Source organism: Elephantulus edwardii, unplaced genomic scaffold (assembly GCF_000299155.1).
Source record: "Elephantulus edwardii isolate Elephantulus edwardi_28Jun2011 unplaced genomic scaffold, EleEdw1.0 scaffold00125, whole genome shotgun sequence".
Classification (NCBI taxonomy): domain Eukaryota; kingdom Metazoa; phylum Chordata; class Mammalia; order Macroscelidea; family Macroscelididae; genus Elephantulus; species Elephantulus edwardii.
Window position 1 is genome coordinate 6,205,803 of NW_006399875.1, and position 11,503 is coordinate 6,217,305.

At 47.7% G+C, this 11,503-nt stretch overlaps 1 protein-coding gene across 1 annotated transcript in view; it reads left to right on the top strand.

The window, feature by feature from the left end:
• Nucleotides 1-11,503, top strand: part of SLC6A3 (solute carrier family 6 (neurotransmitter transporter), member 3) — an 86,924-nt gene that overhangs the window by 11,109 nt on the left and 64,312 nt on the right. The window contains exon 3 of the mRNA XM_006893164.1: nucleotides 6,130-6,361. Coding sequence (XP_006893226.1) covers nucleotides 6,130-6,361 — 232 coding nt within the window. The remainder of the gene's footprint in view (nucleotides 1-6,129; nucleotides 6,362-11,503) is intronic.

The window sequence follows — 11,503 nt, forward strand, 5'->3', positions numbered from 1 at the left end:
AGTGCTCTTTGGAGGCAAGAATGATGAGGCTTCCCCTCACATGCTTTGGGCATGTTGCTAGGAAGGGCTGTTCCTTGGAGAGGATGTGATGCTGGGAAGGGTGGAGGGTCAGCAAAGGAGATGAAGACTCTCAGCCAGGTGGATTGACACGGTGACTGCTACAGTGGACTCAGTGTGTCAGGAAGCGTGAGGACGGCACAGGATAGATCAGGGTTCAGATCTTTTGTTCACAGGGTCACTATGAGTTGTACTCAACTCGACAGCATCGAATACTACCATCACCACAACCACCACCTAGGTGCTATGTAGGGAGCTCTGGTTACCTAGTGGTAAGAACCTGCACTGCAGTCCCAAAGGTAATCGGATCAAATCCACCAGCTGCTTTGTGGGAGAAGGATCGATAGTCTCTTCCCATGTATTTTACTGCCTCTGAAAACCCACTGGAGGGTCATGTATGGGTTGGTTCCGACTCAGTGCTACACAACAACAACAACCACAGGTACTGTGGCCTCAGTGGCACCACTTGTGGAGGAAGACAGCCCCTCTGAGTCTGAAAACCGAGTTGTAATGCACCAGGTGCAGTGCCAGCTCATACAGTGACCACCTTCTCAGGTGGTTTGCAGAGCTGGGTCAAGGCTGAGCTTGCCCACCCTTGAGGGTGGACATCCTGGTGGGAGAGTTAGCGATAACCAGCATTGTGCCACAGAATAATTATGGCAGGGTCATATTTTACAGTTGCTGTGTGTCAGAGAATTGGACAATGACTAGGGAGGATAGAAGGAGAATTGATGCCTTTGAGCTGTGGTGCTGGAAAACAGTATTGAATGTACCGTGGACTGCCAAGAAAACAAACAGATTCATCCTGGAGAGGGTTAAACCAGGCTGCTCTTTGGAGACAAGGATTCTGAGGCTTTGTCTGACATACTTTGGACATGTTCCAAGGAGGGACCAGTCCTTGGAGAGGGACATCATGCTTGGGAGGGTGGAGGGACAGCGCAGGAGGGAAAGACCCTCGATGAGGTGGATTGATTCAGTGACTTGGGTAATTGGGGTGGGTGTGTCAGGGACAGTGAGACAGAGGACAGAGGACCGAGCACAGACAGAGCAGGGTTTAGGGCTGTTGTACGTAGGGTCCCTATGAGTCACAAGTGACTCAATGACACAGAACAACAACAACAACAGGGGTTTTTTGAGCATCTCTCCACTTGGGTGTACAGTATCATAAATGTGTTACATGACACAGCCCTTAGTCTCACCCACTCATCCATTCATTCACCCACTGGGTCTGAATAAGCTCAGAGCTGACCCTCCACTGGGCTGTAAGTCCCCTGAAGGAGACCGCCTGTCTTTCTCCAGAGAATGACTGATGGATTTGAACCACCAGAGACGCTCAGCTGCTGGGTTAGAGGCTAAGCTCTCTGTGTCCTCTGCCACCAGCGCTCCCTCGAAAACTCAAGGTGGAATCACATCCCTTTCTCTTCTTACACACGGGGGGCGGGGGCGGGGGAGGAACAGGGGCTGTGAACTAGGGGGAGGGCCAGCCAGTGGAAGCTAATTTCCACACACATGTTCAAACCACAGACAATTTTTCCTCTAACAGAGCCTCAAAGGGAACTCCAATATTGCAGTTTATAAAATGTCAAAAGGCAGCTTGTGAGAATTTCAAGTGATTGTTGTCAAAGAATATTGAATCTGCCGTGGACTCGAAGAGAATAAACACATCTGTCTTAGAAGAACAGACAGAATGTCTTAGAAGGGGGGGTGACAAGGCCTCACCTTACATACTGTGGACAGGGGGAGCAGTCCTTGAGGAAGAACATCACACTGGACCAGCAAAAGTGAGGAAGCGCCGCGGTGAGCTGGACTGACACTGGCTGCAGCAGCAGGCGCCAACCTGGCAAAGGTTGGGAAGATGGCCCAGCACCAACCAGTGTTTTACAGCACTGTTGTCCGAAGTGTCTCTGTACGTCAGAAATGACTCAGTAGAACCCAAAAACCGCAAATTCAGAGGAAACTTACCTTGGTGTAAGACAGAAAAGCAGACCTTGTTGTATTTCTTCACAGGGACTTTATTTTTACAGATAGAAAGTTTCTGAATACCTCGTGGTGGGCAAGTCTATTGGTACCATTTTCCCCAACATCAAGTGTTTATTTTGTATCTCTGTGTTACAATTTAGTAATTCTGTAATATTGCAGACTTTCTCCTAGTGCTGTTAGACACCTAATGGATACAGTATGTTAACTATTCCCTGCACTGGGGAGCCAGGAATGTGCCTGGTTCGGTTACTTGACTGCTTGTTTGATTATGGTTGTCTGGAGTGGGGCCCACAGAGTCTCTGAGGTCTGCCTGTCCTCGCCCTGGAACCCCATGGAATCTGACCTCCAGAGAGGGTTCTGCTGCCTGCCGTTCTCAGAATCTGTCTGTGATGTTCTCGGGACCCAGTTTCCGTGGACACTCCAGAGCAGGCAGGGTCCTCTGTGGGGGTGGCCGTGGCTTACTGGATGCCCTCTGCTGAGACGAGTACCCATTTCAGCAGGATGATGCTTTTAAAACTGTCGGTTCATCAGGGGTAAGAGTCATGTGATGTTAAGGAGCGCTCTCCAAAGGATTAAAGAGCAACGGAGTCAGTGTGAAGACCAAGGGGCACCTAAGCAAGCCACGGTGTTTTTAGGAGCTTCCTATGCATCTACAAGTTGGCCAGAGAGAATAAAGATGACAGAAAAAGAAGAGCACTGGCTAGCCTGTGGTTTGCCAGAAGAACAAACAAATCTGTCCCAGAGTAAATGCAAGCAAGCGGCTCCTTAGAGGCCAGGGTGGGGAAACTCCATCTCACCTGTTACGGGCGTGTGGTCAGGAAGGGCCAGTCCTTGGAAAACACCTCATGCTGAAGGGTGGAGGTGAGAGAGCCCTCAACAAGGCGGATTGACACAGCGGCTGAGACCGTGGCCTCGAGCCTGTCAGAGAGGGTGAAGATAGCCCGGGACGGGGCATGACTGCGGTCTGTTGTTCACAGGGCTGCTGTGTGTCATTGTTGACTCATTGGCAGCCAACAACAACAACAATGCTCAGAAGGTGGACATGATAGGGAAGACGGATGAGTGGAGAAGGGCAAACCCATGAAGGAAGAGGACGAGTGCTGCTCCACTGGGAGGCTGACAGTCTGCATCCCAAAGTGAAATCCATGCGGAGGAACGCTTGACAGGACAACCAGCTGACTTTTGAAATCTTCACCCAAATCACAATGAAAAGCTGAGTAGAAAGGAAACCCTATGGATTGCACACCAAAAAGTTAAAAGGGAAGTTAAAATATGCACTAACGTAGGAATCGTGAAGAATTTATGAGAACAACATTTCAGAAAAATGGCTCTTCTGAGACATGCTTGAGATCACTGAGTGCCAGGCAAGGAGCAACACATCAAGTTTTCCCTAGAAGGTTCTAGAAGGGAAGGAGCTTGCTGGGTACCTTCTGGGGCAGCAGTTTCCCCTGCCCTAAATGATGAAAGGAATGCGTCCGTGGTTCTCTTTAGAGGGTGAAGAGAATTGTGAACTATGGTCTCAACAACGCATAATAGAAAGAAATTGTTTAATGTATCTGGGAAATGAATGAGCAACTTGCTGAAGGCAGGGCCAGTGAAGAGCTGTATTTCAGGGTCCAAGCCCATGGGCCCCCAGAAGGACAGAATTCAAGGGGACCCCACTGCAGGACTGAAGTTTGCACCCTCCTTCCTAAAGAACTGCTTCCTTCCTCCAAACACCAGAAATGCTGGCAGCACCCAGCAGAGGCAGAGAGCCAGGGAGGTCTCGGCTTCTGAGTGAGGCATGTCCATTTGCTCAGGGACCCAACTGGCCAGTGGGAGATCGTGACACTTGGTCACAAAGGGTCAGAGCCTGGCCTCACTGACACGGGGCTGTCCAGGTGCTGTGGGTGCTGGGCTGGTGTGTGTGTGTGTGCGTGTTGTACCACAGAGTCCATAGCTGACCGTCCAGCAGGCTTTCAGAGGCAGATAATTGCACAGAAGGAGATTGCCCATGTTTCTCCTGTGGAGCAGCTCAAGGCCTCGAGCTGCGTGCCTTCTGGATGACAGTACAGTGTCTTGCCACGAGGCCAGCTGGGTAGACAATGACAAAGTCAACTCTTCCCTCAGAAACTGGATTTGGATTCAGTTGGTGTTTGTCAAAGGCTCTTGTGTTCCCACAGGTGAGAGCTGAGGAACTGGTATACAGTGTTTTAACCTAACAAATGTGTCCAGTGAGACATTCCTGTCACCCTGTCACTGCAGAACGTCTCCTAGGGCATGGTGAAGCCATGCACTTTTGGACAATGTGGCTTCCAGCGGCGGTTGCCTAGAAAAATCCATTCCTAAGGCATCCTGCGAGTGACTTGCAAGACAGAATAATTTAGTCACTTAATCATGTTGTTGTTATGTGCCATTGAGTCGAGTATAACTCATAGTGATCCTGTGAACAACAGGTGTGAACCCTGTCCCGTCCTGTGCCATCCTCAGTCTCTGACACACCCAAGCCCACTGCTGCAATCACTGTGTCACTCCATATCATTGAGAATCTTTTCTTTCACTAACCCTCCACCTTTCCAAGCACGATAACCCTTTCCAAGGAAATTCCATTTAATCGTGGCATCTTTTAATATTGACTTCTCACTCAAAAGAGGTGCCTTGGTGACATAGTAGTTGAAACGCTTGGCTGCTAACTGAAAGATCAGTGGTTCGAACCCACCAGCTGCTCCAAGGAGTAAGGATGTGACAGCTCCCTAAAACATGTAGACCTTGAGGAACTCGACAGGGCAGTTCTGCTTTGCCTTTTAGGGAATCTGTGTGTCAGGTTCAAATTTCTGGCTATGAGTTTGGTTGGCCTTTCTCACTGGAGAAGGCTTTCAGTCAGAGGAAACGAGCTTAGTGTTGATCAGTGCCACTGCTGAACCTGTTTTCCTGGTGGTGGTTGTTGTTGTTAGTTGACATTGAGTTGTCTCTGATCCATGTTGACTTTACGTACGGCAGAATGTAGTGGCACCCCATCCTGTCCCCTTTCCTGGTCTCTGGGGACCCCGTGGGGCAATCCCTCTCTGTTCCGTAGGGCTGCTGTGAGATGAAATTGACCCACTAGCCATGGAGCATGCTATCCTGGTCACTATGGTTGGTAAAGTGGAGAGTGAGTGAAAGAAAACAAGGGGGACCTCCGTGAAGTGGACTTACACAATATTGGGTTGCCAAGGCTTTACTCTTTAGGGAAGTCAGAGCCTGGAACTTAGTTCAGTCATGCAGTTGAAAGTCATAGCCTACGAGAGAGAGAGAAAGGAAGGAAGGAGAGAGAGAGAGAGAGACAGGGAAAGAGAGAAAGGGAAGAAGGGAGGGAGGGAGAGAGAGAGAGAAAGAAAGAAAGAAAGAGAGGAGAGAGAGGTTAGTTATAGCCTAGACAAAGGTTTCCACTCCACCTGGAGAAGGAATGTTGAAATCAAATCCAAGAACGTGGCTAGGTTTGTCCGGCGTCTTACCGGAGCAGTTCCTTGACCAATGGGAAGAAGACCTTCTCACCACCAGACCCAGCTGACCACGACAGGCAGGTTGACACAGCCCCAAAGACCACTCACCTCTGGGCTCTGCTCCAGATTATCGGGGGCCCTTCAGTGTCTGGTCCCACCTTCCAGGTGTTGTGATTCTGAAGAGGACACCCTGACAGGCCCTGGGCCACCCTGGGTGCCACTAGGTGATTCTCTGTTACCCTTGTGGTCCTGAACAGCTATGACAGTGGATAGCTGTGAATGACCCTTAGCTATTCTGTCTGACTGTGGTTACATTCTGGTGCAACTGGGTTGCCTTGGATGACCCCTAGTGACCCTATATGACCGTAGAGCAACGTTGAGGGGTCTTGGGTGATCTGGGGTGGATGGCACTGAGTTGGCTTCAGTGACCCTCAACAGTCTTGCTGATGCTGAATGACCGGGTGTTCCTGAGTGGCCTTGGATGGCCATGGCATGACGCTTGGCATCCTCTTCTTATTTAAAAGTGTCCCCTGGAGTCCAAGAGGCCCGCGAGTTTGCAGCACAGGGTGGGGTGACTCCGAGAGGGAGCACGGTGCTGACGGTGGCTGTCCCCCTCCCCCCCCCACCCTAGGTGTGGGCTTCACCGTCATCCTCATCTCGCTCTACGTGGGCTTCTTCTACAACGTCATCATCGCCTGGGCGCTGCACTACTTCTTCTCCTCCTTTACCATGGAGCTGCCCTGGATCCACTGCAACAACACGTGGAACAGCCCCAACTGCTCAGACGCGTTCAGCGGCAACGCCAGCGACAGCCTAGGCTTCAACGACACCTTCAGGACCACGCCCGCCGCAGAGTACTTTGAGTGAGTGGGGGCTGACCCCTCGGGGCTGCTGGACATCAGTGGCGACCTTTTATGCTTCTAGAACATGGCAGCAATGCTGGGGCCTTGGTCGTGGCCTTGGGGCCAGTCATTTCCACCCAGATGTGGGGAGGACCAGCTCCATCCCTGGGTCCCCGCACCCCTAATTCTCTTCCTCTAGGGATTGATGATTACCCATGGTGGACGGTGTTTGGTGGCGCTCCCCGATTAAAACAAGCTTGGAAGCAGGAGTGGCTTCCACTTCCGTAATAGCTTGCCTCTGGAAACCCTATGAACCTGGAGAGAGGATGAAAGTTAGACAAGTGTCCAGGACTTTTGTTCATAGGGTTGCTATGAGTCGCCTACGACTCAGTGGCACTTAACAACAACAACAGCAGAGAGAGAGAGAGCAGTTGGCCTAGCGGACAAAAAGCCATGCTCCCAAGCCAAAGGTGGATGACTCTACTTCGCAGCCCTCAGGCCTGCCTTTAATTGTTTTTAGTGAAACATTCTTCTAGGTCGTATCGCTCTGGTGTGTCCACTTGCTGTAGAGGTAACTTGTGGTTGCTGTGAAGCCGAACGCTGTGACACTGATGAGTCCAATGCGATAATGGTTACCCATGGTGGACAGTGTTTGGTGGAGCTTCCCAACTAAAACAAGCTTGGAAGCAAGAGTGGCAACCACTTCCATAATAGCTTGCCTCCAGAAACCCTATGAACCTGGAGAAAGGATGAAAGTCACACAAGGGTTGAGGACTTTTATTCATAGGGTTGCTATGAGTCGCCTGCGACTCAACGGTACTTAACAACAAGAACACTAAGGATTGACACGGTGACTACCTCAATGCTAAGCCAGGCTGTTCATTGGAGAGGGACCTCGTGTCAGGAAAGGTGGAGGGTCAGCGGAAGAGCAGGAGACCCTCAAGCACACGAACTGACACAGTGTAGCCGTGGGATTGAGTGTGTCAGAGACTGAGGATGGCACAAAGCAGGACAGGGGTCAGCTCTGTTGTTAGAGTCACTGTGGGTTGCATTCACCTGCACTGAGTATGACAACAACAGGGACTTGGTGCAGGTATCTCTGAATCAGGCCGCAGTTGCTCAGCACAGCTCTTGCCCAGAACACCTCCTCAGCAGGGAGGGAAATCCAGCACGTCCCGTCAGTGCCCTGTTCTGCTCCTAAGAGGCCTTTTAGGGTAGTAGAGCCTGCTTGGAAGGAAGGTGAGCCCTTGCCTGGGCCCCCCACCTGGGGATGAACTCACCTGGATGCTGCCCTCTTTCCATCCGGCCCTTCCTGTGTTCCTGTGCTGAGACTGGACCCTCCTCCTCTCTTCTGATAAAGTCAACTTCCCCCTGTGCTAAACAGACCTCGTCTACAAGGACTCACTGTTGATTCACTTCTGCTAGGTTTCCTTTTCTTTTCTACAAACCCAACTTCGTTTCTTTTACCTGACCCTCTTCAGTTGCCATCATATCCTCTGACTCCTACTCCAAGTTGGGCCTTCCAGGATTTCTCTTGGTCTCCTTCTCCCCTGGAGGCCACGCCTGGCCGAGCTCTCTCCGTACCCTGTGACCCGGCCGCCCTGCATGCCAGTCCCTTTCTGGATCTGCTTTACTCTGAGTCTCTTCAGACATGTCTGCTCCTGCCCTTCAGGCCTCCCTCACCTGTGACCTGATCTGGAAGGATGCCCCGCATGAGTCCACCATTCCCACTGGCCTGCTCTAGACCATGAGCTCAAATTCCAGAAAACTCTGCAGACTTGAGGGTGTGGCAGGTAGCCCATCCCTCTGACAGGGTCATAAAGGCCCGCTTCAGAGAGATCTCTTATCCTTCTTATGAAAAGAACCTTTAAAGGCTTGGTGAAGAGTAAATAATGTGCTTTTCAGGGCAGCTTAATAATTCACAGGTCACATATGATCTAGGACTTTATCTTCAACCTCCTAAAAACCGACAACCTTTGTCTCCAGTTCTCCCCAGGCGGCGCCTTCAGGTTCTAACCGGGCCTCTCTGGATCAAAGGCCTGGGCTAGTGGTCCATTTATTTCACTTTCTCATTGCAGATTAGGAACCTGGTAGACTTAACTAGTCTTATTTGTTTTTTCTTCTTTTTTAAAACAGCATGTATTCTTTCCTTCTAGCATTCCGCTTATACGTCTTTCTAAGAAGCATACATGTTCCTTTAGGGACAGGTGGGGAGAGACCTCATTTTTTACCACTGAATGTAACAATAAGCAAAGTAACTGCAATTATTAAAATAATAAAGTTATACATCCAACTCCCTGGCTCTTAACAAGAGAAACAACATGCTGTTCTGTTAAGTGCATCAAGTTGCCTGCCATTCAGGGATATTATGTGCATTAGCTCTGAAAGCTGCCCTATTCTGCGCCAATCTCATTGTCTCCAACAGACCTAATCCTATTACTTCAGTCACTGAGTCAATCCATCTCATCCTGGGTCTTCCTCTCCTGCATCATCCCTCCACCCTTCTATGTCTCTCTCCAAGGACTGGTCCTTTCTGGCTACATGCCCAAAGTATGTGAGATGGAACCTCAAAAATCCTTGCATCCAGGAAGCAAACTGGTTTCACCCTCTCCCCGACAGATGTGTTTGTTCTCCTGGCAGTCCATGATATGTTCCACACTCTTATCCAACACCACCACTCAAAGGCATCTATTCTTCTTCTGTCATCCTCAGTCATTGTCCAGCTCTCTGATGCTTAGCAAGTAATTGTGAAGACCATGGCCTGTATCAGGCACACCTTACTCTCCAGACTGACAGCAGACTTTACCAATGCAATTCTTTTTTATTATTATTATTATTTCTTGACTGCTGATGCCAAGAGTGTTCATTGTGGAATCAACCAAGCTGAAGTTATCAACAATCTCGGTCTATTTTCTGTTCATCATGAACGTGAAAATTGGCTCAGTGGTGAGAATCATTTTCTTGATACTGAGCTTCAATCCATATTGAAGACTGCAGTCCTTGACTTTCTACAGCAAACACCTCAGGTCCTCTTCAGTTTCAGCAAGAAAGGTTGTGTCATCTGCATAACACAGGTTGTTGATGATTCTTCCTCCAATCCTGATGCTACACTCCTCTTTATAAAGTCCAGCCTCCTAAATGATCTGTTCTGCATATAGACTGAAAAGTTATATAGGATGCATCCCTGACACACATCTTTCCTGATCCTAGACTGTGCAGTGTTTCCCTGCTCTGTTCTAACAACTGTTTTCTGGTCCAAATATAGGTTTTGCATGAGCACAAGTTAAGTGTTTGGGGATTCCCATTCGCCCCAAGTTTAGCCACAATTTATTGTGATCCATATATCAAATACCTTTGCATTGTCAATGAAACACAGATAGACATTCCTTTGGTACTTCCTGCTTTCAGCCAAGATACATTGGCAATGATGTCCCTAGTGCCATGGCCTTTGCTAAACCCAGCCTGCACATATGGCAGTTCTTGGCTGATGTACTGTTCCAGTCATCTCTGGATAATCTTCAGCAGGATCTTGCTTGTATGTGATATTAGTTATTATAGTTTGATAATTTCCACACTCTTTTGGGTCACCTTTTTTTAAAAAATAGGAATAAATATAGATCTCTTCCAGTCAGTTGGAAATCCTCCAGATCTCTTGGCATAACCTGGTGAGCACGTCCAGGGCAGCATCCATTTGCTAAAATATGTCAGTTGGTAGTCTATCAATTCCTGGGGCCTTGTTTTTTGCCAGTTCCTTCAGAGCAGATCAAACTTCCTCCTTCATCACCATAGACCCTTGATCATATGTTGTTTCATGAAATTCTTCTGTGTTGGCCAATTCTTTTTGGTATAGTGACTCTGTGTACTCCTTCCATCTTCCTTTTCCCCCCACACTATCGTTTATTCACATTGTGTTTTATACAATCCTTCTCATTCATTATATTTTATAAAATCAGTCACCATCGGCGAGCTCTGGTGGCCTAGTGGCAAGAAGCTGCGCTGCAATCTCAGAGGTACACAGTTTGAATCCACAAGATGCTCTGCTGGAGAAGAAGGAACAATCTCCTGTATCAGTCAGATCTGATTTGACGGTACACACAAAAAATAATGAAACAAAATAAAATTATAAAACAAAAAGCAAAACCTTCATGAAGGAGACTTACATTTAAAAAAAAAAATCAGTCACTGTTAAATCATGCCCATCATTAACCTTTTGACACTTCCTGAGTCATTCAATATTCTACCTTCATCATCCTTAAGTATTACAACTTGAGGCTTGAATTTTCTCTTCATTTCCTTCTGCTTAAGAAATGCTAAGCGAATTCATCCCTTCTGATTTTCCAACTCCAGCTCCTTTCACGTTTTATTATAATACTTTGTTTTTCTGTGCTGCCTTTTGAAATTTTCTGTTCTGCTCCTTAACTTCTTGATTTCTTCCCTTTACTTTGGATTCTCAGTACTCTAGTGTAATATTCACAGTCTCTTCTGACGTCCTTCTTGGTCTTTGCAATGACCTTTTGCATTCCTCATGAATGATATTCTTGACATCCTCCCACAACTCATCTGGTCTTTGCTTATTAGTGCTCAAGGCTTCAAACCTGTTCCTGAGATGGTGTTTAAATTCTAGTGGGATAGGCTCAAGATCAAACTTTGGCTCTTGTGGATTTTATTTTATTTGATTTAGCTTCAGTTTAAACTTGTGAGTAGTTGGTGATCTGTTCCACTATCAGCACCTGGCCTAGTTTTCACAGCTGATATTGAGCTTCTCTAGCGATTTCCCCCCATGAATGTAGTCAATCTGATTCATGTGTAGACCATCAGGTGAAGTCCATGTATATATAGTCACCATTTATGCTTTCTTCTTTTTTTAAATTCAGCATTCTTATTTAAGTGGAATAACCATTCAAATACCTAACTATTAACGTTAAAAAGTGGAGTTCTTTTCCATCTTTTCAAAAGCCAGTTTCCACTGGGTACTCAGTTATGTGTGCACATAATTGTCCTGTTAAATCACATGAGGACTTTAAAAGTGTATAGGAGATTGTATTATTTTTAAATTATTATTAAATTTTATTAGTTTTAATGAACATTTACAGAGATTTGGGGTTTTCATTCATTCATTGTTGCACTATTTTCTCTACCCTCCCCCCCAGTTCGTTCCTCTTT